This window comes from Maylandia zebra, linkage group LG18 (genome assembly GCF_041146795.1).
Source record: "Maylandia zebra isolate NMK-2024a linkage group LG18, Mzebra_GT3a, whole genome shotgun sequence".
Classification (NCBI taxonomy): Eukaryota; Metazoa; Chordata; class Actinopteri; order Cichliformes; family Cichlidae; genus Maylandia; species Maylandia zebra.
In genome coordinates this window covers 20,111,483-20,139,357 of record NC_135184.1, presented here as the reverse complement: position 1 = coordinate 20,139,357, position 27,875 = coordinate 20,111,483, and the positions used below count along the sequence as shown (strand labels likewise).

Genomic DNA, 27,875 nt, shown 5'->3' with positions numbered 1-27,875 from the left:
GAAGAATGTCTTGTAAGAGCAGAAATTTAATAAACACACAGCATCTGAAGAACCTGATGAAATTATCCTATCATCACAGGAAGGTGACATTACCTTGGCCTCGCACATCTGGGCTGCTGTGTCGCATTCAATATAAGATTCAACCTTGCGGCACTTGGTGAGCAGCCACATTCTTTCCCCGCTGTTACCGGTTTGTAATAGAGTTGTTATGGTATTGAAGCGGGAAAACACAACAGCCCCCCCTGAGGCAGGCTTGGCAAATACAGACAGGTACATGGTCAAACAAAGGCTATACCAACACCAAAGTCTCATGCATCTGATCATATCTTAGTGGTCAGTCTGTCACTCAGCTACCTGCATAATGTAGGAACAGCACATTTATACACAAGCCCCCACGTTGCACCTTTTCATCTATTCTTCTCCCTCTTTTCCTTTCTTTCACTCTTTTCTCTTCCCTCGCTTGGTCAGGGGAGAGAGGTTAGGCACATCATTTGCATTCATTAACATTACATTAGCAGACAGAGTGATCTTTAGAAACCAGGCTGCCGGAGAGTGTCATCTTTAATTCATCATAACCCCACCACCTACCCACCCACCCTTCCGCTTTCTCTTTACCTCCACCTTCTTCTCTCTTTTCTTCCCTTTTCATCCACCCATCTCTCCCTCGTTCCTCTCGTCCCTTAATCTCAGTGCATCATTTATCCCCCTCATCCCTGCAACTTTCTTCACTCTCCATTTAACACCGTCTTTCATCTCCTTCACTTTAGCCATCTCTGTTTACCTTTACACTGCCACAGAGCTGTCTGTATTTTGCTCTGCCTCCTGTTAATGACAGGCTACCGGGGAGGGGTTCGAACCCTGCCCCTGCGTAAGCCTTTTCAATATAGGAAGGAGAAGAGACGCGCCCAAAAAAGACCAATATACACATCATAAGCATCAGTCTGGGAGACAAGACTGAGCTGATGATCTCTAGGCTTTATTCAGGGTTCTCTGGCATAACCTTATGACCCGAGCTTATTCTAAAAATAAAAAATAGCTTCCTAACAAGCTCTGCTTGTATTTGTATCTGTACAAGTGCATCTTAAAAATTTCAATAATATGATTTTACATTAGTTACACTTTTACATATTCTATATTTTTCACATGTAAAATGAATTATGTCAAACTATTTTTATTTTACTTGTCATGATTATGGGTTCTAGCTCATAAAAATGAAAAGCACATGAAATCCACAGCATTATCTAATGCCTAAAAGTAATAATTAAGGGAAAAAAATCTTAAATACTAATAACTGATAACAAGATTAAACCTAAATCATTTTGTCCTCACAAAACTGCCCAGGATCAGATTTCCTATAGCAGCAGACCAGCAGCAGTGACCAAGCAATAATCCAGATGGAAGCAGCACTGCCCTCCCACAATCATCACAATACTCATTACTGCTGATATTGCCTCAGCCAGCCTGTCTGCTTTTAAGAAACCTGGCAATTTGCTGCAGTAAAATGAGGTAATTACAACTCTTATCAAGCTCCTCACCTCACAAAACAGCATTTAGAGAGAGGGAGACTACTCTCCGATGGTTCACTGGCTGTGGAACAAGGCTTTGGCTGGCTTCCCAATCACTCAGCCACACCCACTCACTGTCATTTATTCTATTTGCAACTCCTGCTCCTACCCACTCTCCGTTGCTTCCAATAAAAGCATTTCAGTGGAAATTTGATCACTTTATTGACACAGCTGGATAAAATTTACTCCGTCAGTCCCACTAGACTAAAAGTTTGATAAGGCTTACGTGAGTCACAAGGACACAAAGAAAATGACTTTCCAGCACAAGAACTGCACAAGGAGATTCCTTCCTAGTACCAAAATGGAAAATAGGAAAAATTAAATTCTGCAAAACTCTATGTTGGAGGGCTAGCACAGAGAAAATTGCAATTTAATAGTTTCCCATAAGGAGAATGAGTCTACTCTATAGTTTTGACATTTCTAACCTTCACATGAAAGTCAGAAGTTAGCTCTAGCTTACTGTCATCACTTCTCCTGCCTAGAGACACAATGAGCCACAGAGAAGTACCATGCCCGGGTCACACTGGGATTGCGTGAGGCTGACATTTACCACTATAAGTTATAGCTAATGGGCTATTCAGAGTGAGTAAAATCATCTGTGTTTTTCAAGTCGACCAGGAAGTGCTGAGTGAACAGAATTATGTCATTCACTGAAACTCCCAGTGCAGTCCCCCTCACTCTAATTAGGACAGTAAGAATTACCAATTAGTGAGGTCCTGCATGTGCTGGAATACAGTCATGTGAAAATGAAAGAAAAAAATAAGTAGACTCTTACTGTTTATATGGCAATTAACAGGGCAAGTAGCTGCCAGCTAATCTAAGCTATTCTAGCGATCGAATTCACCAGGTTAACTTCTACAAAAGCAACATGGACATTGAGGTGTGTGAACATAATGCCTTCCCAGGACATCCTAACAAATTAACCTGAAGGCAACACAGTGTAATACTTGGAAAATTTACAAAGAACCCAAGACCTAAGTAACCTAGTGACCTCTGCAGACCTCAGTAAGCATGTTAGACGGTACAAAGACTGACAAGTATGGCCTTTTTTCTTTCTCTCTCTCTCTTTCTCTTTTTTTTTTTTTTTTTTTACAAGGCTTGAAGAACAGTGTCTTCTCTCCAAACTGAACATGGCAGCACAGATAAGGTTTGCAACGTCACACCTGAACAAACCATAGTACTTCTGGAACAATGTCCTTTAGACAGATGACACCAAAGTATAGATGTCTGGCCACAATGCACTGCACCACATTTGGAGAAAACCAAATACACCAGTCCAAACACTTTACACCAGTGGTGGGGTGATAAAGGCGGGGGTTATTTGAGCTCGTGTTGCAGCCAGAGGACCTGTGCTCCTTGCATTGAGTTGACCACAAACTCCAAAGCCAAAGTATTGTTGAGTTAAATGTGAGGTTATCTGTCCAACAGGTAAAGTTTGTCCCAAATAGGGTCATGTAACGGGGCAATGAACCCAAGCAGACCAGCGAATAGTTGAAAAAGAAAAGAATCAAATCGTTGGAATGGGCAACGAAAGTGCAGACCTCAATTAAATTGAAATGCTGTGTTGGGACCTTAAATGACAAAAATGTCCACAAACCTAAAGGAACAGAAGCAATGCAGTAAATATGAGTGGGACAAAATTCCTCCAAAAATGAAAAAGTCATAATGAAAAGGATTACTCCAAGTTATTGCTGCTAAAAATCTTTCTCTAAGATACCCAATCACAGGTTGTACTTGGTGTTTTACAGATCCCTGTGAAAAGTTTCTTTTTCACATGAATGTATATACATTTATCTGGATTGTGATAGAGGAATCACAACGTGTAAAACTGTTAAACTGAGATAAATGCATGAATTAATAAACTTCAATTGTTTACAAAGGTTGAATGATAATACAATGTGAGTCCCCTAGTTGCCTTTTATAACAACACAGAGGCTAGTAGGGCAACGCAGGAGATAGAAATGAATGTCCTCGTCTGCCACACTGTAATACACTTGAACTGAGATAACCATCCTGTAATATGCAGAACCAATATGAAGGGCAGAGAGAAACTGTGAGATACAGAGATGAAGGAAAAAATAAAGTGGATAGTAAGACAAGAGTGAGAAGGAGCAAGAGGAAGGAGGAAGGCGTTCGCTATTCATAAAAAGAGAGATACTCGGAGAGACACTGTGACGGAGAGCATGTCATAAGGCAGTGCTGTGTGTTATCTTATCTAGAAATTGATCTAACCTTAGCTGAACAGTGGAGTTGGATCATTTCTTGGAAACCACACTGTTTGTGTCTTGCAACCAGCATAAACAAAGACGCTCTGTCTCTTTGTGGTTCTTGTAGTATTCATATTCAATAAAACACACACAGTCAAGACCGTCTCATCCAAACGTGGGCACAAGCATCCCGCTAACAGCTGAAAAAAGTTCATGCATAACCAATTGAAAAAAGTATGCACGCACTAAAATGTTCTCCCAACACCCAAAACAGCACAGCTCTGCTGCTCCTCCCGTCAGGACACTGCTAAACCTCCATTGTATAACTAAAACTGTGGGTGCCATCTGTCTGAGTAAAGGGACAATATCAGGGCTTTCTAAAAGGAAGCACAAATTAAGACAATACAGAAAGTCCTTTATTTCCTAAAGATTAGGTTAGTACATATTCACTTATGCTACTGGTAGTTTCTCCCCAATTTTACGAATGAGGCCATGCACCTCTGTCAGCCTGTGTTTAATGGGGGGAGCCAAATACCAGCTAGCAATATCTTATTAAATCCTGTTGTTAACCGTGTTTGGATGTGCCACAAAATTGACCTGTGACTCTTCGATAATTCCCCTATGGGTAGAGAGGAAAAGAGTCAGAAAATCGTGGAGTCAGACAGAGAAGGGACCTTGAGGGTTTGATGTCGTGCTCTCACTCCATCTCATCTGTGGCAGTAAAAGAACGACCTTCAACCACCTTGAACCCACTGGAGCTGAATTTCAATAAAACTCAAATTATCACCCGTGCCCATGGGGCTTGGGAAAAGCACTAAGCTTGAACTGACTGCACGTATAAGACGATTTAACAGTCATATGGAGGTGTGAGTGAGTCAATCATATGACACACTTTTTTTTCACACTGAGGAGTCTCATCGGTAAGCGGTGGTTACTGTACCCTGCCGGGAGAGGATGCCACTGGGATGGATCACTGATTGTTTTCCATGTGACTAAGTGTGTGTATGGGGGGGGGGGGGGGGGGGGGTTAGATCACCTGAAAGCACATATGCCAACATGCGACCGGGAAAGGGTTATTCAATTTATCTGTGTTCTCCCTTGACCGATGTAGTGAGATGCAGGTAATTGATGCCTCAGTTTGGTATTCCCTAGCCATGTGCTCTCCACCACGGGGACGTTGCTGGCTAAGACGGTGTGAATGAGAGAAATCGTGTGGTGTGATCTCACTCCCTTAACTGCGAGTGAGGTGTTCTTTGGGGATCTCGTTAGTGCAGCTCTACTACACATACACACACAGTCTCAACACCAACAACACACATACATAAGCAGTGAATACATCCCAGGAGTGAGCTAAACCACTAGCGATGGTGACCGTGGACATCCGCAGGTGGAGTTCACCTCTCGTTCTCCCCCTTGCTGCCTATCCCCATAAAAACGCCAGTGGCCTATCCAATGCCTCCGAGCAAACACAATCCTTTCCATTAAAAGCGAACACTAAATCCACCTTCTTGCAGCATATGCTCGCATGCCTGAGGACGTCTATATATTTTTGGAGATGGGCTTTGTTTTTCCTCCAGGGCTTTGCTGGAGTTTGGATTCAGCAGTGCCGGCGTGTACGAAAGAAAATAGTCCTAAGGACAAAAGAAAAACTTTCAGCAGAGGATCTTGACCTTACAGCGTGAGTCTGACATAGGTGGGTTGAGATTCTCCAATCTATAACAAGAGAGAAGGATGGGGAGAGGGAGGAAAAGAGATCATTTTTACCTTTGGGGAGTGAAAGTGAGAGAGACCTTTTTTTGAGTAGGCCTATATTTGTCTGAAGATCTCTCATACTGCAGAGGAAAATGGCGTGTGCCCTCTTTGCTTTCCTCCAGAGGTGGGGAAGAACGTAAAAAAAAGAGGAAAAGGCTTATTCTCTTAGCTCCCAGGAGAAATATGTGTTTGATGTTCTTCCATTTGATGGTGCCGTTTTTATGTCCACCATCAATGTGCCCATTCTTTTCTTTTGTTTTCGTTTTTTTTTAATCAGTTGTAAGTAAGTATTTATTTTTTTTGTATCTCGCTCTTCCTTCGCAGAGTCACTCTGAATGCTAAGCCACAGCTCAGTAAAACACTGAGCTCTTCTGGGAGAGAAAATGTCATTTCATACACATTACATTCAGTCTGTTATGCCACGGGGAGAGTGTGGGTAATTTTGATCTTGTACTACAAACACACACAGATACATGCACACGCTGAATCTGACCTCATCTCACTTGGAATCCAGGACGCTTGAGCTTTGGCCCACAATGCAACCTCAAATGTCACAGCTGTCCAGTGACACTAGTGGGGAGTGCAAACATCAGCCATCCCTCTGGCAGTCCCAATAGTAGCAATGCCAGCACTAGCTGAATGTAACATTTTCTTTTTTTTATATATTTTAATCTCGCCATTTTGGATCTTCCAAGCCTTCTGTTGATTGCTAATATAACAGAGACAACATTGGGTGGATCATTGGATGATCTTCAGAATGTAGCATGACAGACTGTGGTTACCATCGCAGCTAAAAATCTTCCTGCCAGAGGGAAAAAAAAAGAGCTTCCAGGCTGAGCTTTACTTGGCATTCCCACCAGATGAGGCCGTTTACTGCTGTGCTCCAGGAGTCAAAGTGCAACACTCTGCTCGCTGCGCTGCAACCGCACAGCTAAAGAGCCGAGATGCTTCGTTAAATATGTATTCGCCACAGACACATTTTAAGCACTTCCCTTTACTTCACACGTAAGAGGCGGCAGCAGCAGAAACTTGCTAACTGTGCACTTTGCGCACTCGAAAACACAGATTTACTAATGGCCACATGCAAATGTAAATACAGGCGGCACACACAGCTTGCACAGCTGTAAATGTTGATCCGAGCTGTTAAATTGTTTCACCACTTCAGTGCCACCGGGTCAGAATATATGCAGGTGTCTGTCCAGGGCACAGATGTGGTTATCAGCTTGTAGTGGAAATTCACAAAGTGGTTTCCAGGTGTTTGGAGTGAAGAGGACTTACTGAAGACCTACTGTATTTTAGATAAATTCATAGAAATTCTACACATTTTGGGTATGCTGCGTGTAGAGGAGAAAGTCTATACAAGTAGAATTTGGAATTTTATTTGATTTGTGTACAAACAAAAATGTCAAGAAAATGCGATAAACTCCATCCATCTTGTGTCATTTTACTTTGAATACTCATTTAAAATTATCGGGCCCTGGCAGATGGAAATAAATGCCCTAATCATAAGTGGCAATATATTGATGATTTTAAGCTTTAAGCTTTGGTTCAGAGGAAGTAGAAAGAGTATGTTTTCATTACCATCCATCCATCCATTCGCTTCCGCTTATCCTTTTCAGGGTCGCGGGGGGCGCTGGAGCCTATCCCAGCTGTCATAGGGCGAGAGGCGGGGTACACCCTGGACAGGTCGCCAGTCTGTCGCAGGGCTAACACATAGGGACAGACAACCCTTCACACTCACATTCACTCGCACATTCACACCTAGTGGTAATTTGGATTATCCAATTAACCTATCCCCCCATGTTTTCATTACGTTAAGCAAAAATGTTGCTTGTCACCCTGAAGAAATGAATGCACGGCCCAAAGGAAACAGATTTTTTAAGGTTGTATTTCAATATTTTTGCTCTCTTTCGCTCACTCTCTCCCTCTCTTTCAGACACACACACACACACACACACACACACACACACACACACACACACACACACACACACACACACACACACACACACACACACACACACTTTATATAAAGTCAACCACTGTTATGCCAACAATAATGATGATTCACTTATTTCCCCTGTGGATCTTGAATAGGGTGGAAAAGCATTTCAAGCAATAAACACTAAAACCTTCCACTGACATCCATACAAATGAGTGGATCATAAATTCTTCCAGGCAAGATGACTTAAGCTTCTTATTCAACAGCAAACATTACTATCTCAAAAATGAAGTTATTTTACTGCTAAATTAATAAATGATATCATAGTTCTGCTACATTTTTAGAAAGTCTAAAAGAAAGCAGTAACTGGTTAGAGCAGTGAAGCTGACTCTAAAACATTTTACTTTTAAATGCTTTCCCAGTAATTATCAGTGCAGTTTGTTGTGATATATAATCAACACTGGATTTGTGTAATAACAGAAAAAAAAAGCTTCTCTTCATTTAGTGCCTGAAATGTATTGTTGAAATTTTCTAGAGCTAGTACATTCCCGACCTACAGTATTGTTTGGTCTGTGATTTCACTCTGACACTACAGTGGTTGCTAGGCAACGTGATGACGGCATAATATATCACCCATAATGAAAGTTTTGTGGATATAAATTAGATCAGATTCTTGTGAAATTACACCGATATGATGCTTTTATAAGGTGTTACAGGCACACAACAAATTCTAAATGGGTCCTGGTGGCTGGTAGGAACATGATGACAACAAAATACCTGACACAGATGTACCTGGTTTTGACTGCACTGGCTTAACTCCTGATCATGTAGTAGCAAGTCTGCAACACGTATATGTGTCCTGCAACTTATGAATAACGGAAAACAAAAGAACAACGTGCCTTTAGTGATAAGCAGCAGCACATACAGCAGTCGGATGAATAAGATAAGATAAAGACACTTTGCGTGATGGTGTCAGTACCACACCGCTTTAAAAGGCAATTTTCCAAATGTTTGCCAGTACACATTTCATACATTGCTTTTGCTAAGGCTTAAGTGTATGCTGAGCAAATATGACTACCATCTCACAAAGTGTTTGTTATCTGCAGTCGTGGAGCTATTAATGTAGATGGGTGCTGGAATGACTCCCAGAGAGTTTCCATACACTAGTACTCCTCTTTTCTCCTCCCCAGGAGTGTTGTTAGCCCGCGTGTCCCCTGGCAGCTCACTTGACATAATGAGGCTGACAGACCTAAACAAACTCAGGTGGAGAACAGGGGCAGAGAAAAAAATATCAAGTACAGTCATTGGAGATGGACGAATGAGGTGAGGTGAGCAACCTGCTATGTCTGGCAAGATGTACGGCTACTGCTGTAGTGTCTGTGGCTTAATGTGATAGAGCATGAGTCATAACACTTCTTTGTTTCCCGTCTGTTTTCCTATCATATTCTTTATTTCCTTTTTTGCCTGTTTATGCTCTGCTGTACTCAGACGCAGTTCTATAAAGGCATAGGGTGATAACTGATTGAAAGAAAGTGCACTGTACCATCTCCTTTTTTCTCCCCTTTATTCCTTCTTTTCTTCTCTTTATCTTTTGGTTCTCTGTCCCTCTTTCTCTCTCTCTCCCCAGGTGTGCTGGTCGCTGGAGCTAAATGATGAACAGAACCACAGTGTCTGCTGTCTCTAATAGGGACATTATGCAGGAGGATGGGAGAAGCACTCACACCAGGCTCGTAAATCACGTAGACTCCTGTAGAGAGACTCACTGCAAGGCCTCACTGCTCCACTAACCCCGCAACAGATACACAAATATAAACTGAAAATCTACTCAAACACACACCCATGCACATATGCAAACACATATTGCGTATTTGCATACATAGACACGAGAATACAAATTAACACACTCGCGCAAGTGTGCACTTGCACTCGTGCCGTGACTGCACACTCCATTTACCTGACCCCCAGTGCGCAGTCACCATTTGCCATGTAACTACTGAGACAAAATTCACTTACATCTGTCCAGTGACAGCACCTCTGTAGGACAGTGTGCCACACCAAGAGCTTGTGTCAATGTGATTGAAGTTTGACAGAGGACTTAAAGCATTATTAGTGCTCCCTGTCACAGCCCAGCTCACACAGAGGCCTGCCGGTGGCACAGGTGAGGTAAACACAGGCCCCATTTAGCATATTACCCATCAGTCAACACGACAGGCAAAGGAGATAAAGAAATGCACACCCACTGTGAGTGGGAAAACACGCAATCCAGTCTGCTCCATCTCACAAGGAGGGCTATATGAAAGTATTTTGACAGATGTGTGCTCAGGCATCCCGCATTCACATACCCACATCCATTCATACCCACACAGAAAGAAATGGCATGCAGAAACACATTTCAACAAACGCACACAGGTTGATGACAGAAGAGACATTACTCAAAGTGAAACTCTCCAGAAGAGAAGTGCTTCACACAGCTAATTGTCTGTGATGAACCAGCGCTAGCACACTTTGATCTTTTGCGTCCTTATTTATCTCATAATTTACACTTTATTTACTCAAACACAATAAGAAAAATTCCACATAACTGGGCATTTTTTCATGTGTTTTCTTAAGCCACAAATCCTTCAATATCTCCCCTGCTGCAAAAGTGAGACTTATTGCTTCCACGAATATGCTAATCTGGAAGGTGGGGAATTTTATTTACAGTCTCTTTGTATATAACTGTCACGCTAAAATAATATATTCCATCTGAAACTGTGAAATTGAAAAAAAAAAAAGGCTCAAATCTGAGGTACAACTAATTCTCTAAGGATGAGTTCTAAACCGTGGTAAGCTCCTAACAATCAGCATCATACCAAAAGGCATCACAGAGCGGTGATGTGGCAACAAGGACTTAGATAACAGAGCTGTTTGGATGACAAACAGTCAGCTGACACCATAGCAGGGAGTCCTGTTAAATGGCCTCCTCTTGAGGCACCATGAACTGAGCTGACCCCTACAGACTTAGTCAAATGTTGATAATTACAACTTTTCTCCATTTTTTTTTAAAAACGCAGACCAGATGTGAGTATGATACCCTAGAATTCTATTTCATTTCAATATAAAATGACAGCGTAGACAGATACACATACTAACATGGGAGTTGTTAATGAGCAGCAGGCTGCAGGAGCCCTTTGGTTTCACCATGCCTATTAACTGTGACACAACGGCAGACAAGTAGGATGTAAGAAAAAACAATGCAGGTGTGTTAAAAAAAAAAAAACTCAGGCAAGCTGACAGAACGTTTGATAAGGTAGATAAAAGGGAGACAGCATGCATGCATAGTCTAACCGCAATATTTATACGGTCTGCTGGTATTTGTCTTACATCTTTGAAATGGCACGAAGCAACCTTTATCGTCCCTGAAGATAATGGATTGTGAACACAAACCCTCCTCCTCAAACCTCGTCATCTCGCCTTTCTTTACTTGCCATCATCAACAGACACAAACATACACGCGGCAACAGAGACACACACACCTCTGTCAACACTCCCCGAGGCAGCAGTGTTAATTCCTCTCAGCCTATTCTCAGTCACACATGGCTGTAGAGGCAGCCACCAGCCGAGCCTCACTGCTAGATTAACCTTTGCTCTTGCCACAGATCTGTTTTTCAGAGGGACCGGCAGTCGGACAGGGGCCACGGCTGGCAGATACTAACTCATTGTCAGAACACTGTCAGCACTGGGCCCTGCATTAGCAGCTTTTGAAGAAAGGGACCGTTGACATGGGCAGGATGCCAGCCATGAGGAAAAACAGACCTACTGCCCCACACAGCTCTTAACCTGACCTCCCCACTCAGGATGTGGGAAAGGGTGGAGGAGTGCGAGCGTGCGAGCTGTCCCGTGAACAGCTCACATACTGAAAATGTCTTCTCTATGATTCAGCAAGAGTGTATTTTGGCTGGTGATAAAATGCATGGCAAGAGGAAGGAAAATAAAAAATAATGAGCAATGAGTCAGTTTAGTTTTTTTAAGGTGATGAATTTAAAAGTAAAAGATTATCGGAACATCACTGATTTAACTACATTCTTCATTTACCGTTTGGCTACAATAAAAGTAAAATAAGTAGTTGACATAACTTAAAAGGAATAAGTACAAGTCACTTTTTCAGGTTAGCAAAAAAAGATCACAATTTATTGTTTATTATAACATTAACACTAAAAACAGTAATTATATGAAATTTGTTTCCAGTAATTGCTGTAAAAACACACGATACTATGCTCTGACATTGCGATCCAGACTCTTGAGTTTGTCAGTTTGGCAACAGTTTACCATCTCCCCAACCAAGTTAAGTCTTCTGAAAAAATGCAGTGTTGATCAGTCACTTGGGATAATGCAAGTGTAGTGCATAAATCAGTGAAACCATTCCCAGGAAGTTAATCAGTAATTCTTGGGAGACCGTCCACAATGTCACTTTCAGTGATGACAGACTTTCACAGGCTGGTAATGAACTGGGTCACAGTCATGGATTATTATAACGGGGACCACCGCAACATCTCAGATCTGGTTCATCAGTTCTATCCTAAATGAATAAGAGAGATAGTGATCACAAACTAATCCACTAATCCACAAAATGATTTTTTTTAACAAACCATCTCTCCAGTTTAATTAAATACTGCAGAAAGTCTTATGACAGTAGTTGTTACCTCATATGTACGTATATATGTATGTATATATCAGATATATATCAGATATATATGTATGTATATATATATACAGACTAGCTTCTCTTTGCTTTAACCGTTTCATGCCACTTTCTCCTGGGGTTTTCATCAGCTCTCACTTCTTCACTAACTCTAAATTTGAAAGATTGTATTTCAATATAATCTCTCTCCTTGTGTAAAAATAATAATACTAATCATTCAAACATATTCAAATAAAACATTTCCTTAAGTTTAATAATGTAAGCCTGTGTCAGGGCTTTGTTAGGCTGTTAGCTTGTTAACCTGTTAGCTTTGTGAACCTTGTAGCTAACAGCAACGTTAGAATCAAAACTGCTTTGCTGACATCTTCCTGAAATGGCTTAAAAAAATTGAATACTTACTTTGATACAGTGAATGCAGGGCCACCTTATGGCAGGCGTCCTGTGAGCTTTCCTGAGTCTTGACTCTTGCCCTTTCAGACTCCAAAGGCAAACAATGGCAGACATGATAGCAAGACAGGAAATTACCTCAATAATGGTTTATGTGTTGCTTGTTTGAGAAAGTAAATTAGAAAGCTAAACAACATTCTGGTAACTCTGTTCTAAGGCTTGTATTGGTACAGATTTTTTTTTTAAATGCCCCAATGGACAATTATAATATTCATTAAGTTAACATTTTTAAGTCATACGTTATTTTGAAAATGTTTCATTAAATGTTTCAAACGGCTTTATAAAAAGAAAAGCAAAGCTAATTTTAGCTGTGTCGTTTCCACAGATGGTATATAAAATTAAGTATTTTAAGTTGTAGGTACTTAATGTATATATTTTAGCATATTTCTATATTTTTTCTACTACACTACTGCATTTGAGCTTACAGAGTGCATATAGTGCATAATATCTAAACATTTTTCCTTATGTGTCCCTGTAGTCTGTGTTGCATTTATTTAAAGGAAAAGGTCACGTCACAGTGAATGTAATGGGCCTGTTCAGGAGAAATACAGCCACTGGGGCTCGAGCTGCACAGCTTAAACAGAAACAACTGCTTAGGAGCTTTTTAAAACAAAGAGCTTGTCTAGCTCTTAGCTAGTTGGTTAGCTATATGATGCGCAGTCACAGAAGACTGGTGCACAAGCTGCAAATCTGTTGCATGCTACAAACACAAAAGTTCAAATTAAACAGAAATTCACACAAGCTACTTATTATATAGAGAGATTGCAGACAAGTTGAACTCATCGGTGCGGACTGAGTCAAAATCACTAAGAACAGGTTGGCAATCTGTTTGCATTTATAAATTAGACGCCAAATACTTGTAACCCATATGGAAAATATATATAAAAATCGTATAAAGTTTGTATCTGTCTTGTGTGAAACTTGTATGAAAAGCATACAAGAGTAAAAACAGATATAAGATCCCTTGAAAAATCATATAAATGAAACTGGTATGTTTTGGATCCTTATTAAAACAATATATGAAAGTAATGAGAAAGTGGCCACTTTCATGAGTAAATCATATAAGCCCTATATGATTCACTATATGAAGTAGGCCACATCTTATGCAAGTCTTTTATAAGTTTTTACTATTTCTTTTCCATATGGGAAACCTTTGGAATTTTGTCTGAGAGTGGTTGGAGTCACTACGTGCTGGACTTTTTGAATTAATTGGAGACAGGTTGCATGCCACCAGGAAAACTCACCACGCAATCAAAACTGATTGTCCACAGGTTAAAGATGTTGTATGCTCAACTTCTGGGCAAACAGCTGATCACTACAACTACTTTTAACCATTTGGTAAATATATAAAAAAATAAATAAATAAATACAATCACCAGTCAACCACTGATTTTTCCTAGTCACGAGGAGGTTGCCATCCTATTTTGACTCTAGTGTGACTGAGCCAGTTTTAATTGTTTTCTTCTCTGCCCATATTTGTAGGTCTGGGCATGGACAGAAGTGCAGTAAAAGAGTTTAGTTAAGATCTGTGGATCAACTAATAGAGTGACCCTCATGTAGAGCAGCAGCAATAAGTAGTGGATGAAACTAAAAAATCAAATGGATGTGATGTTCTTGGTTTGCTGTAAAAATCAATGCAAAATGCCTTCACCATAATCAATGGCATACACTTACAACGCTCTCCGATGGTCTACATTCTCTCTTACAGCACTCACTTAGGGCGAGATGATTACCTGTTGTGCTGCAACGATGACTAAATGAATGGTTTAGACTTTCAAATACATCTTTTAACTTAATAGACTAAAGGAGACTTCACAAAGCAGTTAGATGATTGCAAGATGCAGTGATACACAATAAGAATGAGAAAGCGTGCGACAAAGAAACAACATGATAGACTTCCTGAAGTGCTGCGCCACAGTTTTGATGGAAATGTTGGCCTTTCCTGGCACAGTCTTTAGCTAAGCAATAACAGCACAATGGACAGCTAATTTCCTGAAAACGAAGGATGGTCAGGTGTCTGTGAACATTCCAGTTTCACCTGCGTTGATTCCAATTTGCCAAAACCTTGTTAAAATGATTTATAATACAGCTGAGGGAACAGAGGGATGGAGCAGGGGGCAGCTGCCAGCAGCTTTGTACCTCATTGTGTGGTTTGAATAACACAGAATGGCAAGACAGTACCAAACAAAAGCAGAACAGGAAAAGACCACTGAGAGTTCCTTTCAACCCTTGTCTCTTTCGTTCCGCCCCAACCCTCTACTCGCTACCATGTCACACAGGTGAGGCTTTTTGCTCTGCTGCTTAACCAGTGAAAAGACATTCTAGCCGGTGAGGTTCCCAAGTGGCTAATGTACTCTTTAGAGCACCTTATTCTCAACTAAGAGCAGTTTGGGGCTGAACTGCTTGTAACAGCAGGCTCAGCCTAGAAATTGAGCAGGCAGGATGTGGGACTTGTCGGCCTGGCAGTTGGAAGGCTGGGAGTGAAAAAGTGATTTGGGTTTTAATGAAGCGCTGATGAATGGGTCTCAGACTCCGGCAGCAATAACTCAAGGCCCAGGCGGAGACACACGCCTGGCAGGGATAAGAGCTGCGCGCTGCTGGTTCACGGCAGGGCCACGTAATCCTTACACTCCTTAGTCGGACTAGATAAACATGACATACATTGTTTAACATGTTATTCATATAGGAACAAACGTGGTTTCGTTTGATTTCCTAGCCTATATTTTAATACATTAATATATCTTTATATATACACACACTACTACTCTGTGGGTATAGGCAGATATATGTAGGCGTTTATTGTATATTCATGTAAAATGCAGCCATGCAGCCAAAAAGCATATTAAAAGTTCTGCTTATTATGACGAAACTAGTGCCCAATAACTCCTCCCCATTACAGAGAATATAGAAAAATCAAAGCACATTATATTTATCAGGCTTCTTGAGTTATGGTATCTTTTATAGTCTATTCAATAAAATCACCACAATATTGCTCTTAGTCATATATAGCCACAGATGATGTATTTTCCATTTATGAGCAGCAGTACATCGTGAGCAACTGCAGAGATTCTGACATTGGAAGATGTCACATTTTGTTGCTGCACTTCCAAAGAAAGGGCATGCAGAGTTGTGGCAGATTTGAATACCATGATATGGATAACAGGATTAAATGAATCTCTGGGTGGTGGCCTTGTCCAGTGCATTCCATCAAATGTGTCCTTTAAAAAACTCTAACCGCATCAGCAAAACTTTTTTTTGCAAAATATCTTTTAAGAGCAGGGAATGCACGCATTTATGTTTGAATCACTCGGCACCTAATATAATACAACTCTGTCACCCAGCTTTTTTTTAAATATTGTCCGTTGGCCTTTGGACTTTCACAATCACAGTAGTGCCACTCGCGAGGCATAATTATGCTCATATGCCTCAATATCCCCTTGGAGTTAGCTTTGTTACATGCAGTTTAACCAGTCAGTGGTACATTGTACACAATATAGGCATCAAGGGAGCCCTCTAGAAATAAGTGTCACAAAGTGATCTCAATAGCTACTGGCTCAAAAAGCTCACTGTAGCTCTCAAGGCTCAAAGATCCTCTAGTATAAGGAAGAGGGAAAAAAACAAGTTTTAAGCGAACAGCTTGAAAAACAAAGAAGTAGAACCGGAAGGTCAACGTAAAAGTAATAAAATGAATCAATTGAATATTTTTATTTTGTTATTTAACGTGAAATGAAAAAGTGGGAAGCTACTTCTTTATTTGTTTGCTTGAAACTGTAGCAGGCAACTGAAGATATTCATGTCTTCACTTGGATAAAAATGTGCAACTATAATCTCAACTATAACCACTGAGCTGCGATTTAAGCCAAAACAAGAGCAATAAGGTGAACTAACACACTTTGCTATGATTAACAGATGATACCATGTTTTTGCACAAATTTTGGCTTTTTCACGGCTGGAAAAGTTCTAGTGATCCTAACGGTACAAAGGGAATCGCGCACACATACGCACACAAGCACACCCTCATTCACTGGCATGGAACTTTCCACTTTTAATCATAAGCTACCATATGTCTCCTTTATAGATCCCCTGTGGTGTCGCTCTGAGCCAGGCAGCACAGCTTTTGGGGAGTCCACCTGCGATGGGTCTAAATCCAGCAATGCAGCTCGGGTGTTGTGCTGAAACTTCTCCACTTGGTTTCACAGTGGCCCAAAGCCAATGCTGAGAGCCATACTCAGTTCACAAAAGAGCCAGTGGGAAAAAGAAGAAAAAAAGCCCAAAAGACAAGCTCATGAATACTTATGCCTTAGTAATTAAACTCTTCTGGCTGCACTATGCTCTTTTTTTTTTCTTCCTACTGTTTCGCTTTTCTTTTTGCCCTTCGCAGTCTCACAGACACACACATTCCTTTCTCCGTCTAAAGGAAAGAGCAGACTGGAAAACAGACGGATGCTAGATTGCACCAAGGCTATCAGGTATTCCAAGATAAACCTTGGACGCCTTTACTATGCAACACCTGTGCCAGCAGCAATGCACATCTGCCTTGCATCTGCTCATTTCAGGTGATTAGCTAGATGATACTGTGTATTCATACATTTTCTAAGTGCTACCCTGCAGTAACACTACCTGGTGTCTCCCTAGATTATAAACACCACTTACCCAAAACACACTACTTAGAAATAAGTGGTGTTCTAAAGCCAAAATAAGTGCAAAATTCATGTTCCCTATCTGGCCCGTTAGGCTTGTTTAGCACAATAAAAAAGCAAATATATCTTGTTGTTTCTTCGGTGTGCCTGGCCTCGCAATCCTAACTCTTCTGCATGCTTAAGAATAACCTGTCAGACATGACACCTACTTCACAGCAAAGATGACCCAACAGGCAAACAAACACATGCAAGACTGACTCAATAATCAGCCCACATACCAGCAAAAGACAGCAGCGGAAATTAATTCCTAGTTTCAGCAGCAATGTCAAATTGTGTTAATCTCCAAAACCTGACATTTTAAATCCTTGTGTTTCCTGCTTCTTCTTTTTTTTTTCCCTTTTCTTTCTCTGTATGAATGTCAGCACAGACACAAGGTGGACCTGCAAAGCATCCATCTTTTTAGGCTGTTTGGTTAAGTGACAGGGACGGCAAGACAAAGCATCCAAATATCCAACATTTCAACCGTGGATTAAGTGAAATTAAATACATTCAAGGCAAAATGTGGACTGAGGAGACAAAAGCAAATGCTCTCAGTGTTAATTTAACAACAGAAGCCAGAGACTGAATGCGTCCCTGTGCGTGCGCTCAACAGAGAGTTATGGGCATTTCGCATAAACATTATTAAACAGTTACAACAACCACAACAAAACACAATGCGGTGTTAAGGTATGAATTTATAGGAATCCAAATTGAGAGTCACAGACAACCGGTGCTGGATAATTTGCAATTAATATCAGTAATTGAAGCAATTAACTTTGTTTTGTTGTGGAAAGGAAACCGTTTAGACACTCACGCGTGCAAGAACGCACAAACATACTCCCTCACTTTCCAGTCGCTAACACAAAACACGCACGGCATCTCTCACTCACATACAAAAGCACGCACACACACCGATACAAGCGTGCTCTCATTAAAGTGTTCGATGATGGCGCAGCTACAGCTCACAGTTGGTCCTTTATTTATACTTCGAAGACTTTTCTAAATATAATGCTGAGATGCTAAAATCAGCACGTATAGTAACTGACAAGAACAGACTTTCTATTCATATTAATATTTAACAAACTGTTAAAAGGCATTCCAAAAAATCAGTGTTGTCTCTCTCATTTCCACAACGTACCAGATGGTGGTCCTCTCACTCCTTTGTTAACACATTTTCTTTTGTGTTATTTTTGTGTCTACCTCGCTGTACCAATAGAAAGATGAGGTCTTGGGCACAAAGCAAGCTAAAAGCATCCGCCCCTCGCTTTTTTGCTTTGTTTTTTTTAACAATGGCCGCTCAGATAACTAGCTTGCAGTCTTTCATGTAGTAATACAAATGACTGCCCAGTATTCAGGGTGAATTTTTCAGTACGCCTGCTGAGATGGGAATAGCTGCGTGGGCAATGGAGCAAGTGGATCGAGTGCAGTCCAATTATTCACTTAGCAAGAGAAAAGTTATACTTTTAGAACATTTTGGGTGTTTCAAACTAGACTGGTGAAGTGGCTAATCATGTGGTGTGAAATTACAGGAAATTTACATTGTTATTTGAATCATTTAAGCTGATCAGCTTATATCCTGGACAATCTTTAATTAGATAAATTCCACAGATCATGAAAACGATGCTATATTGCAGCATTTCATTGTGGAAGGTCAGCCAAAGCTACATAGCTAACAAAGGATAGTCCCATGCGCTGGTATCTGGAGACTGGCTGCTTACGGTAGCTTCTATTTAGTCTCTTGTCCTGAGGAAACCAACTCTTAACATTTAGGACTGTAGTTGGAACCACAGGTCAATGCACATTAACATTTTTATGTCCAAGCTAAAACAGCATTCAGTAATGTGTAAGTTAGAACCTTTAGCATTTATTTTACACTTTCAGTACAATATGGAACATTTTAACCCCTCTGATGGACTTCACATTTAAAGGTTTAACCATTAGATATTTGGCCTGTATTTTAAAGCTCTTTTAGTTTAATAATTAAGCATTATAGTGTTAAAATGAACCCAAAGCTGCTTCAGCAACTGGACTCTGGACAAAGAGAGATGAGCATGAAAGCCAAGCTCATTTATGTTTCACCCATGGTCACGAGTTTTGGGTAGTGACTAAAAGAATGAGATTATAGATACAAGCAGTGGAAATCAGCTTCCTCCAAAGAAAGGCTGGGGTCAGCCTCAGAGACGGGAAAGGAGTTTGGCCTTTCGGGAGGAGCTTGCTATGGCTCTGGGTCATCGAAATGACCCAGTTAAGGTGATTCGGGCATCTTAACCCCCACCGGAAGAGCTGGAGGAGGTGACTGCTGCCCCCACAACCTAAATCCAGATAAGAGGCAGAAAATGCATAGAGGCATGGAGGCACAGACGAAGGATGGATGGATTAGTAGTATTTAACTGTGACCCTATATCATGTCAACATCTGTAAGGTTTGACAGAACAACAGTTCAATAAACAGCATTAAGGTCATAGTAATGCCAGCTTTCTAGTTTTTCGTACGCCTATGCCAAAGTTGATACATGGCTATATGTGTGGGTAATACGGCATAGTCACTGTTTGTATTTCTAAGTGCTAATTTGATGCCATTTTCCCCTGGAAAGGGGTTATATTTTTTCCTCATTTTAAAAAAGAAAGTAAAAACTAAACAGGCATCTTGAGTGACATCTGATGCAAGACGCTGTTCTTTAAAAGCTTCGAGTTATGCATATCCTGGAGGAGCCAACTCCAAAATCAGCCAACACTGATGACACCCGTGGTGGTGTTTTCATGTTGTATTTTGAAAAGTGAAGAGCACAAAAAAGACTGTACAAGGCACAATATACTATAAATATCTTTAGTTTTTATTGCAATCATATAGAATTAAAATGTTTGTAAACCTTACTGGTCTATTGCCCTATTTTTAGTTAGGTTTGTTTGGAAGCTTATGATATGTTTTATTATCTTTTTTAAGAGCAAAATTGGAGATCTACTTTTACTACAAAATTAAAAAAAAAAAAAAAGACTAACTATAAGCTAACAGCAACACCATGGCTATGGATATAATTATCTTGACAGTCTTCTCATGATGCAAAACATTTTTTTGATCTCACAATGAGGGAGATCCCCTCCTGTGGGCGTACAGCAGAGCTTCACGTTTTAAGATACATTCCTAGATTTGAGCAGATTGCGCAATGCTACATTAGAGACAAGTAGGCAATTTCACTTATAAGTCCCGGTGTGTGTGTGTCCGATGGAAAATTTGCACCAATTTGTATTGGGTAGGAATTACAGTGTTATACAGCTAACTTATAACTACATACAACAGGGTGTTACATGCTAAACAAATCTACACAGCTGCTAGCTCCAGACTCACATTTAATGAGAGATGTCTGAGTTTTTTGACTCATTTTCCAACTGTCAGACAACTGATTTACAACATGATATTTACACCGTAGCTGTTTATTGTGTAGTAAGTGTTTATCCTTTAATGTTAAATCACTTCAATCAAATTTTCATGACCAATTTTATAATTATTTCAGCAATCACTACAGTTATTCTAATCACGCAGATACTGCTGTGAGACGCCGTCTTTCCGAAGTTTTGCTGCTGATCAATAAGCGGATTTAACTTCACACAAAAGACTGCTCATCTGGATTCACCGCAGGAGCCTCGGAATCCAGCCGAGGTTCGGGAATAGTATCTCTCTCTCTGCTTGTGTTCTTTTTCAGTCCTGCCTTTTCTTCATGTTCACCTTTCGTCTATTAATCCCTGTCTTTCATGCCAACAGGAATGGGCAGATTAAGGCTGGAAAAGTATTCACACAGCACGCAAACCCTTTGCACCCTTGCTATTTATCCCCCTCTCTAACCTACACTCAGAAAACGTCTGTGAGGATGTGTGCAATGTACGCGAGCTGCTATGGGATTCCACGTAGGTGCCCAACATGTGTGGGTGATGCAGTGCTTTGCAACATAGAAAAGTATACAGTGAATGATCCTTCAATACTTCCTGTGATCCTGTTAAACTCAATGCTCAACACCCACACACACACACACACACACGCACACACACACACACACACACACACACACACACACACACACACACACACACACACACACACACACGTGCACCTTTGTATTTCCATCATTTTACAAAATCTTAAACTACATCATAAACTGTAATTTATAGATTTATGGGGGGCTTTTGTTCCTTTGACAACGGAAGCTAATCTCGATAGTGTAACTGCATCAACAGTACACACACCATCAAACACACTTATTGTATACATACAATCTTCTGTCTTCTCCGTCTCCCTCCTTCTCGCTGTTTTATCTCTCTCTCCCTCACACACACACACACACATACGCCACCACAGCTTTGCCTCTGTTTTTTCTTTTTTCTGTGAGTTTGCAAAAAGGATATGCGACACCTGTTAAGAACAGACCTGTTTGTCTTTGACACAGTCTTAATGGAGTTAGCTTTTAATTCCTTTCACTCTCCCCTGTCATTATCGTGCTTACTTCATCTGTGGGCACAGCTAAACCCGACCACCTACAAAATTGCACACGCGCACACTCAAGCTGCAGTTTTACTCTTGCTGAGCCTTTATGGGACTTCTACTGCAAAGCAAGCAGTCTTTCACAGATGATGGGCAAAGACTGGCAGCATCTAATAAAATGGTATTAGACTGTCCAATCTGTCCAATTATTTTAGGACCGATCCCTCTGCATTCGTTGTCATTGCAGATGGCTTGAGATATGGACTGCACAAGAAGACAGTGAACCACTCTCTCTCTCTCTCTGGTCACTTTCACATGTTTGTTCAGCTACAGATGTCCACAAGTTTGTGCAGACATTTCTTTTTTTCCCTCGAGTGGTGCTGGTGCTATTTTCACCAACCATTAGTGTTTTTGCACTCAGCAGACAGGTGAAGCAAAGATAGTGTTACTCAGGTTGACAACAGCTCCTTACGTGACTGTAAGTGAAATAAAAGCTGACAATACCAACGAAGGCTAGCTCTGGCCAGAGGATTAGAAGATCTGCTAATAATAATACAGCTCCATCCCTCAACAAGAAGAACAGGACGGCCAGCCTGACACAGTACACCTCCTGCCTTTTTTTTCTAAGATTACCTCAGTGCTTTCACGGGGCTTGTGAATAACAGGTATACCCTGTCATTTAAATCTGCAGACACACACACCATGACAAAACAGGAAAGGTGCACATGTTTTCAGTCTTCAGTGTGTGTGGCCACAGAGCAACACAAGGAACAAAGGTCATAAAAACATCCACTAAAAATGTCCCCCCCCCCCCCACACACACACACACACACACACAAAATAAAAAAATCTATATTTGGGTATGAAGATGACCCACATGTCCAAAGTAAGAGTGAACTACAACTAGAAATACAACACAAATAGACTATAATGCCAGGAAGTCTGGTTTGATTTACAACACAACGCTTAGTTACTGTTGCTAATTACACAGCTCAGTGAAATCATCTGGTGCTGTCTTAGATGGTTGCCTACTCATGATCTATAGCATGTGTGTGTTCTACAATCCTCGATGAATGACTTACTCGGACGACTAAGACCGAATGGTAGTTTTCTGTCTGTGTTTTTTGTTTTGTTTTTTGCATCATGTGTCAAGCCAATGCAAGACAGAGCAACATTTAATTAACATTTATAATTGTGCCTTGAAGGCTGCCTCGATTTAGTGGCAGCTTCATCCGCAGCTGATTATGTCGCAATGATGAGGTTAATGGTGCTGGATATTTGGCTGCTTGGCAAACAGTAAACACGAGGATGCCGCAGGGCCTGCGTTGCTACTGGTAACCCCGTATTCGCATGTGAATGAGTAGGGTCTGTATGAACGTGTAAATGGTAAATGATCTTGCATAGTTCTTTTAGCTACATTCTGCAAAAGGTTTTACACCATGTTTCTCGTTCACACTCAGCCACGCACACACACACACACACATACCAATGGATGGGAAAGCACTTGCCTTCCTGCCATTGGGAATAACCTGGGGTTTAGTGTCTAGCACATTCTGTGGGGTCATGTACTCACTCGCCAACCCAGTGATTAGCGGACCTAAGTTGCAAATGCCCGTGTGTGTACTTGGACATCTTGGTATAACGTTCTCCTGACAGAGCCACGTGACCTATTTAGTGCAGCCTACTTACATCTTTCCATTATGACAATGATTCACCTTTAGAGTTGCTGTGCACAACTTCAGCTCCAGTTTGGTGTCAGTAAGTACTTTGGAATTGTGCTATATTTAAAATCACAACCTCCACCAGACTGCCATGGCACACTGAGTCATACTGCAAGTCACAGGCTAGTTAGTGACTTTGTGTGTTACTCTGCTGCTCTGTTAGATAGATAGCACAAAGATACCACAGACAGAGATACCACAAAGTTGTTGAGCCTCTCATTTGGAGCAAACTGAGCTACAGCCTTTCAAACAGAGAATCGGGGGTTGAGTACCAGTCAAAATGCACACTTGGAAAGGCACATTTCAACCCACCCCACTGCTTCACCAACCACACTTGACTTTCTGCCAGTATTACTGTAAAAGTCACTGCCCTCCTTTCCTTATTTCTGTCTACTATGCTGTCCTGCCTTTTCCTTCCTTGTTCCATCTTTTTCTCAGTTCTTCAGTTTGAGTTCTTCTTCAAAAAACCGCACGAATGAAATAACTGAACTGTACAATCGGGGTCGCATTTCAAATAGTCTACAACGCAGGAAAGCGTTCATTAGGACAGAGCACCAAGCAGCTTTTTACAGTGGCCATGCAGTTGAGAAATGGAACTGGTAGAGCAAAGACAAACCTGCAATCACATAAAGAATCAGAGAGTCACCCAGAGACCTGAAAGCCATTAACTCTGGTGGTGGCTAGAAGGAATGGGGTCTGCAATGGCCTATTTCTGTAGGCTCTATATCTCATCAGAGGCTCTCACCCTAGACTTCATGTTGTGTGATTTATTTGGCCTTAAAGTCCTTCTTTAAGAAAAAAAAATTAGCTGTGTGCAAGTATGTGCATGTGTACGCCTGGATGTGCAAGTCTGCCTCATCTATGTCTTCCATCACCCAAAGGCCTTGAGCCAGTTGCCATGGAGATGGGACACAGGTGTTTCAGTGGCTCCCCAGACACCTGTGATGTCATCATGGAACAGGAAGAAGAAATGGTTTCCGCTTAAAATTCCTCTCGTATGCAGGTTTCTTAATCTTTGCCACAACGGCTTACAAGTTTAGGCCAACGAGGATCTGGGTCACCAATCTGTGGCATGGCACTGAGTTTGTTTCACAAAAGTTCACTGACTGACCAATCTAGGGTAGCTGTTACTGAATAAATATATATATATATATATATATATATATATATATATATATATATATATATATATATATATATATATATATATATATATATATATATATACATATACACAGACACACAATGTTTTTTGCCAGGCAGGTGCACTCACAAAAGCAAATACAGTGCTGACAACACAAGAGGCTGTTGGTGATGGCACCAAGTGATGTGCACAAAAGGGCCACTAAATATCAGTGGGTGGTCAGGAGGAGGACAAGCCTTAAATCAATGTCTGCTAAATAATTTGAGTAGATTAAGCAGGCTATTCATTAACAAAATAATTAAAGACTCCCGTGCAATATCATTATCTCCATAGTGTTTTTTATGCAAAAGAATTTGTGATTAGCACCTTAATTCCTTTTCTCGCGATGACCTCTCTCGCTACACATGCACCGAGGTGGCTGAGGCACTTGGAAAAATGGGAAACATCAGGTCTTAGGTCTCAACTCTGAGAGGAAATGAGCTGCAGCGTCCACCAATCACTTTAGATAATGGAGAGATTTATTAGAACGAGGCTGCCGCTGCTGCTGTGCCAACCCTAATTAATTTTCCTCTGCGTGTGAGAGAGCGGGAAAGAAGGAGAGCGAGGCTGAGAATGGAAAAAAGGAAAGAAAAAAATGGAATTAAGCGCAAATATATGCAAACAAAATTATGTGTTTTTCCAAACACGGCCACACAGGTAGGGATTTGTTACAGTGAAAGAAACAGGTTTCAAAATGCCTCGTGCGCCCTTCGTTTTGAAACGCTCTTAAACTTATAGATCAGACAGCCAAGCCCAGCCAGAGGGCCTAGGCCAAATAGGCCTCCTCTCTGTCAACTTCACCACTAATTAGAATGTTTACATGGGGCCACATATGTCTGTGTGCAAGTTTAAAGGATTCCTAAAGGAGCAGAAAAAAAGTTTGAATAAGTGAAGTGGTCCTGCTTTTGCCGAACCTTTGCAATTACCATAATGGGACTCAATTTGCATGTTTTAGGCCTATGACGGCATCCTTTTCCTAACAGGGATGCTGAGCTACAGTCTTAGTTCTTCCTAGCAAGGGTTAGAGTGACTATCAATTCTATTTTAGCACTATGATTCACATTTACTTCTCTCCGTAAACATCATGAACAGAGTTTTAGAAAGTATGCAAACTAGAGATGGACCGATCCAATATTAAGTATCGGTATCGGTCCGATACTGACGTAAATTACTGGATCGGATATCGGAGAGAAATTTAAAAAAAAGGATCCGATCCATTAAATATCAAAAAAGCACCTCACAAAACTTGCGACACGCCGTAACTCGGCTCATAACTGTAGCACGTTGGAGCAGTGTGCTCACGTGATAGAGCGGCTGTGTGTATTTGTAGCCTCGCTACCAAACCAGCATTTCATCTCCAAGGAAGTTATCCCAGAGAGAAGTAAAGCAAGTGTGTAAGTTCATCTCTGAATGTTTGTAAAGCATTCCCGCATTAAGCTTAACAACCGATATATGGAGCGACTGCCTCTTCTCTCTCCCTCCCTCTCCTGCTGCTACTTCAATCCTGAAACTGATCAATGATCGGCTTTTCTGTCGTGAGTACGTGTCTCTTCTTTGTTTTTGGCCCACTTTGCACCAGAAAGAGGAAACCAGCGGCTGAACAACAGCAGCACATTTAAGCTTGATAATCTGTTGTTAGAATTTATTTAATATTACTTTCTAGATCAGGATCTTTTTCTACCTAGCTGACGGCTGGTAACTGTGCAGGGGCGGATCTAGCAAAGTTTAGCCGGAGGGACCGATAGGGCATGAACAGGGAAAAGGGGGCAAAAAGACATACTTTTCTTTCTTATTCTCATTTAAAATGTCTAGCTTTTAATAAATAATTATCTGAATCTTACACCCAAAGTTTTAATCTGATGTAAAATGCATAGAAGTCCATTACAGTATATAGTAACTGTTAAGTCTAATATACCCTAGTAAGCTATAGTACTTTTTCCTTTGGGAAGATACCATCTGTGCAGTCTGCAATTCTGTTGAAGAAAGATGTTGAATCTATTTAATTATTCTTGAAAAATAATTTATTTCTGTGCATTTTTTTTCCACACTGCATCAAATTAAAGTTGATTACGTCGATTAAGCATCATGAGGTGGAGGGTGGGGGTGGTTCCCTATTTTTTTTTTTTTTGGGAGTTTGCAACCCTATTAGTTAGGTTGCTTAATATTTCTGCTAAGTACTCTTTAAAATACCAGAATAGGAAGGATGGAGCAGGTTTAAGTTTATTAGATTGATCAGTATTGCTGAACTATGAAATATTTTGGGTGCAGTGTATTTTTTTACATACAGGTATAACAGAATAGCTTTAGTGTTGTTGTTTATTTAAACTTGAGTATGAACTTATACAAAATGCAGCAAGATATTAAAAAAACAGTTTTATTGATTAAAAAACACTATATGGGATTCATATCGGTATCGGCAGATATCCAAATTTATGATATCGGTATCGGACATAAAAAAGTGGTATCGTGCCATCTCTAATGCAAACTCAAAGACACCTTTATTTTTAATACCCGGAAAGTGGAGGTTTATCAAGATGTGATGATCAAGTGACTCATATACTCAACTAGTCTGCTGCCCATACTGCCATTATAACAGCAATTGACAATAACAATGCCTCACATCCTCTTTGCAAAATCACTGCCCCCAGTTCTTTTGTCATATCAGTCTTAAATCCTGCCAACCAGCTTTAGCTCTTCCTTTCCCCTACCCATAACACGTCACTATTTTAATCTCTTCCACATTCTATGGGCCTCACAGCAGAGTGATGGGTAACAGGATGGGAACATGTTGCTCACTCACAAAATGTTTTAACATGTAATCACAATGACTCCAGATGGGCACCGGGCCAACACGTTTGTTTTATTTGCAATTATGGCTCTGTCTTAACAAAATATCTGTCAGCAGCGGCTGCTGATGTCTCTGTCAGCGCGCAAGGGAAATTTATGTACGTGAAACATTAGCAGCCATAACTTGTGTGGAGATACTTCCAAGCGCTCATCATGTTTTATTATGAGTCCGCGCATGCATGTGTGTGTCTCTGTGAGTGATTGTTTTTTGATGCTGCGCTAACGCCTCGCCATACATCTTCGGAAAGACAGGGTGACTGGGCCGGCCCTCCCTCTAGATGGTGGTGTGGTGTAAATCAGAGTTGATTTGGCTTGGTGCCACAGATGTGTCAGCTCTCAGTGTCCAACAGGGTTCCAGCGAATAGGAGAGAATGTCAG

The 27,875-nt window shown here is 40.9% G+C and overlaps 1 protein-coding gene across 5 annotated transcripts in view; it reads right to left on the bottom strand.

Moving 5' to 3' along the window:
• The window catches only part of ephb1 (EPH receptor B1), a 171,167-nt gene that overhangs the window by 122,132 nt on the left and 21,160 nt on the right, over positions 1 to 27,875 (bottom strand). The window contains exon 1 of one of the 5 annotated variants that reach the window (XM_024806145.2): positions 10,982 to 11,029. The exons of 2 other annotated variants lie outside the window; for them this stretch is intronic. Coding sequence is in view for 1 of the 3 variants with exons in the window: in XM_076876399.1 (XP_076732514.1) it covers positions 94 to 127 (34 nt within the window). In the remaining 2 variants the exon portion in view is untranslated. Of the gene's footprint in view, positions 1 to 93; positions 143 to 1,535; positions 1,555 to 10,981; positions 11,030 to 27,875 lie in introns of those variants that run through there. 2 more of the 5 variants (XM_076876400.1, XM_076876399.1) reach the window with 2 other exon arrangements.